The sequence below is a fragment of the Mastomys coucha genome, unplaced genomic scaffold (assembly GCF_008632895.1).
Source record: "Mastomys coucha isolate ucsf_1 unplaced genomic scaffold, UCSF_Mcou_1 pScaffold22, whole genome shotgun sequence".
Taxonomy (NCBI): domain Eukaryota; kingdom Metazoa; phylum Chordata; class Mammalia; order Rodentia; family Muridae; genus Mastomys; species Mastomys coucha.
Genome location: NW_022196905.1, coordinates 118,099,451 through 118,103,107, shown reverse-complemented (window position 1 = coordinate 118,103,107; position 3,657 = coordinate 118,099,451). Strand labels below are relative to the sequence as shown.

Below are 3,657 nucleotides of genomic sequence, written 5' to 3'. Positions count from 1 at the left end.
ACCTTTTGTAGTTCTCCGGTGCCCGTTGGTACAGATACCCAAGTCTGGGGACCTCTAACTTCTCCCTTTTCCTTGCTGCAGGCAGTGTCCACTCACCGTCTACTAGCATGGCGACATCCTCCCAATATCGTCAGCTGCTGAGTGACTATGGGCCTCCATCGCTAGGCTATACCCAGGTATGCTAGTGCCGGTGATGGGAGGGCCACGTGGGCAGCTGGAACACCAAGGGTATAGATAAAGACCACTGCTGGTGAAGAGATTAAAGGACAAAGGCTCTCCTGTGTTTCCCTAGCCGTGGCTGAGGCTTTCTTCACTTGAGGGATTACAATGCAGGCAGCTGGGACTGTTTCAGGGGGACGTGAGGGTTGGGGCTATAGGAGAGGGCCAGTGATCGCTGAACTGCTTGAGTCACCAGCTCCATGTCTGTCGTTGCTTTGCGTGTTTCCTGGACAAGAAAGGTCCAAGTCAGAGCCATTGGGGACAGTGTATTTGGAGCTGGTAGCTATGAGTGTAGTTCCAAGTCAGCTGCTTGATTCATTACTGGTTCTGTCCGTTATGAGACCATGACCCTCTCTTAGAGACCCAGATCTCTCGCTAGTCCATTTCCTTGAACCCAAGTTCATGGTCAGGAAGCAGCTGGCTGCTACTGTAGCTTTGGGTGGGATCTGCAGGGGACATGCTATACCTGAAAAGGTTTCTTGTAACCCTGGTTGCCAACAGGAAGATTCTGTGAGCCAAACCCCAGCCAGTGTTCTGGGGTTGCCATGGAGGTCTTTCTTTGTAAAGAGGCTATGCACAACTACCAGCCATGCCTCGTCAGCCTATCCTATCCCAGGAGGAGAAGGAGGCACGGGCCCGGGAGCGGGATAGGCTGAAGAAGAGGAGGCGGCGGGAGGATGGGCTGAGGCGCAGCTTGGAGCGGCAGCGCAATGCCCTGGCCATGAGGCGCCGGCGCTGGGAAAAGAGAGAGGCCAGGAGGCGGATATGCCAGGAGGCTGAGCTCCAAGGCCTGGCCTGTAGGCCTGGTGGCGAGGCTTGGGAGTGGAGGCAGCAGAGGCGAGAGGAGCAGGCCAAAGCCCTGGACAGGGAGCTGGCCACCATGGTCCAGCTCCGGCAGGAGGAGGAGAGGCTGGAGCCAGGACCCTCGATGATCTGGGTGCTTGCCTAGAGATGAAGGTTGTGGGGAGGATGTGTTGAGTTTGATAAAAGTTCTAGGCCCATCCTGGATCCTTAGGGATTGTTGAGTTCCTCCAGAGTTGACTTCCGTCTACATTCGCTGTGGACACTTGGCTCCCAGGAAGCACCCCCTCTTCGTCTCGTGGAGCTAGGTGCTTCCTGTGACTTGTCACTTTGATAGTCAGATCTTTTTTCCTGTGTGGATGGTAAAGTGTTTTTTCTGGATGGACTCTGGCATGAGGACCTTTTACCCTACTCTGGAGTTGTCTATGGGAGGGACACGCTTCAGCTGGGACAGCCTTGGGAGCCTAAATCTAGGTCACTTTCCCTCTTACCCATGGGTGGCTACTGTGGTAGGTCAGTCTATACTAACCCTTGTCTTCTGATCCTAGGGAACTGGAAATAGCCAGGTGCCTCAGAGTAAATATGCAGAGCTGCTGGCCATCATTGAAGAGTTGGGGAAAGAGATCAGACCCACGTATGCAGGGAGCAAGAGTGCCATGGAGAGGCTAAAACGAGGTAAACTGGTAAAATACCTGAAGTCTTAGGTATTTGGGAAGCTGAGGCAGGAGGATGCTTGAGCCCAGGCAATAAAGGTTAAGAGGTTTCCTAGGGGAAACACTAGTTAGTTGGTCAGGGAAAGATCACTTGATCCATGGGTTGATACTTCAGAAATGTGTGCTGTTGTAGTTGCTAGGGCAACCCTAGATTCAGTGGGTGGTTATGGTGGGGGATGGGGCTCACGGGGTTTCTGAGAAGGGCGTGGTAATGAGCCATCCTCACTCCTGTCCCTCACCACAGCAGAGGCCCCTGAGCAGCTATGGCTGCAGAGACTACTGGATGGTCTTGGCCTTCCTTGGTGTCTGTACTGCCCACTGCTGTCATGTCTTTGGTGCAGCCTGTCCTCTGATCTGAGTAGGGGAGCATTTTGAGTTTTGGGGGTTTTTTTGTTTTTTTTTTTCTAGACAGGGTTTCTCTGTATTGCCCAGGCTGTCCTGGAACTCACTCTGTAGACCAGGCTGGCCTCGAACTCAGAAATCCACCTATCTCTGCTTCCCAAGTGCTGGGATTAAAGGCGTGCGCTACCATTGCAATTGTGGCAAAATATATATGAATTGAAGTGCGCTGGGCAGTGATGGCACACACTTTTAATCCCAGCACTTGGGAGGCAGAGGCAGGTGGATTTCTGAGTTTGAGGCTAGCCTGGTCTACATACAGAGTGAGTTCCAGGACAGCCAGGGCTATATGCAGAGGAAACCCTGTCTCGAAAGAATTGAAGTTCATTCTTATTATATAACCATCACACTATTTGTATCTAGAACCTTTTATCTTACAAAATTAAACTCTTGTGTTCATTAATTCAAACTGTTCCCTCCGCCTTGAGATTCTTGAGTGATTTAAAAGGGAGGATGATGTCACAGAAAGCAAGGGATCCAGGGTGTGAGGTGTGAAGGGTGCTGAGCAGTATGTCGCCTCATGACAAAGCTGTTGAGGGGAAGTAGTTCTATTTCAGAAATTGTCACAGGAGCCCTGAAGGGCTCTAGGTTCATTCATGTCCAGGAGGGACTTGCTTGATTTAAAAAACATCACGGAATGAACAGAGACTGGAGATGGCCTAGATCATGGGTCCCTGATCTGTGGTAGAAGGCTGTACTGAAGTCAGATTCCCAGCCATAGCCAGGCCAGCTGAGGGACAGGCTGGAGCTGAGAGCCAGTCTTTGCATGAGTCCTCTGTGGAGAAAGTGACTGAAACTAGACTGGGTACAAATGGGGACAGAACTGGAGATGGCAAGTGGCAGAGAGAGGTGAGTTCCCTGGTAGCATCAATACTGCTGCTTCCATGGCAGAAGGAAGCGAGATAGCTCTGGGAACTGCATAGAAATTCTCAGGAAGATGCTAGCCTTCCTGTGCTAACCTATGAAGTCTTAAGCAAATTTCCATCCACCTTAAAAGCCAGCGGATTGAATTATATATATATATATATATATATATGGATGTACCATATAGCCATCGCAGGATACATTCTGGGGGAGCTGCTGGCCCTCCAAGAATGTCACCCCAGCCATCTGCTGAGCCCATACAGTCACATGTCACACTATTGTGAAAAATTTTGAGGCTATCCTCAAACTCAAAACTCCTGATTGTCTTGAGTACTAGGATTGCAGGGGTGAGCCTCTGTGCCTGGGCACTGTATTCGACTCTCTAAAGAGGGGATAGCTGTGTTGCTGACTTGGACTTCTTAGGTTCAGATGGTCTTTCCCCATCACAGCCTCCTGAACAGCCTGGCCTTTCTAGGTGTTTGGATGTAGACTTTCCATTCCCCTCCAGAACTGGGACTTCAGGACTGGGGTTTTGCCAGCAGCTCTTCTTCCTGCTCTGTGAATGGGCTCACGCCAGTCTCTGCTTCTCTTGCAGGCATCATTCATGCCCGAAGCCTGGTTCGGGAGTGCCTGGCTGAAACGGAACGTAATGCTAGGTCCT

At 51.0% G+C, this 3,657-nt stretch overlaps 1 protein-coding gene and 1 long non-coding RNA gene across 6 annotated transcripts in view; one reads left to right on the top strand and one right to left on the bottom strand.

Annotated features, from left to right (window-relative positions):
• Nucleotides 1-3,657, top strand: part of Cdk2ap1 (cyclin dependent kinase 2 associated protein 1) — a 13,439-nt gene that overhangs the window by 4,627 nt on the left and 5,155 nt on the right. For 4 of the 5 annotated variants that reach the window (XM_031337926.1, XM_031337927.1, XM_031337928.1 and 1 more), the window contains exons 2-4: nucleotides 82-176; nucleotides 1,569-1,695; nucleotides 3,592-3,657. In XM_031337926.1, the coding sequence (XP_031193786.1) occupies nucleotides 108-176; nucleotides 1,569-1,695; nucleotides 3,592-3,657 (262 nt within the window). In that variant the 5' untranslated portion in view covers nucleotides 82-107. Of the gene's footprint in view, nucleotides 1-81; nucleotides 177-606; nucleotides 1,157-1,568; nucleotides 1,696-3,591 lie in introns of those variants that run through there. The other variant, XM_031337925.1, reaches the window with a different exon arrangement.
• On the bottom strand, nucleotides 472-2,005 carry LOC116068425. Its single transcript, XR_004109578.1, has 2 exons — nucleotides 1,713-2,005; nucleotides 472-1,371 (listed from the first exon to the last, which is right to left on the bottom strand). It is a non-coding gene; the product is annotated as an uncharacterized LOC116068425 (long non-coding RNA).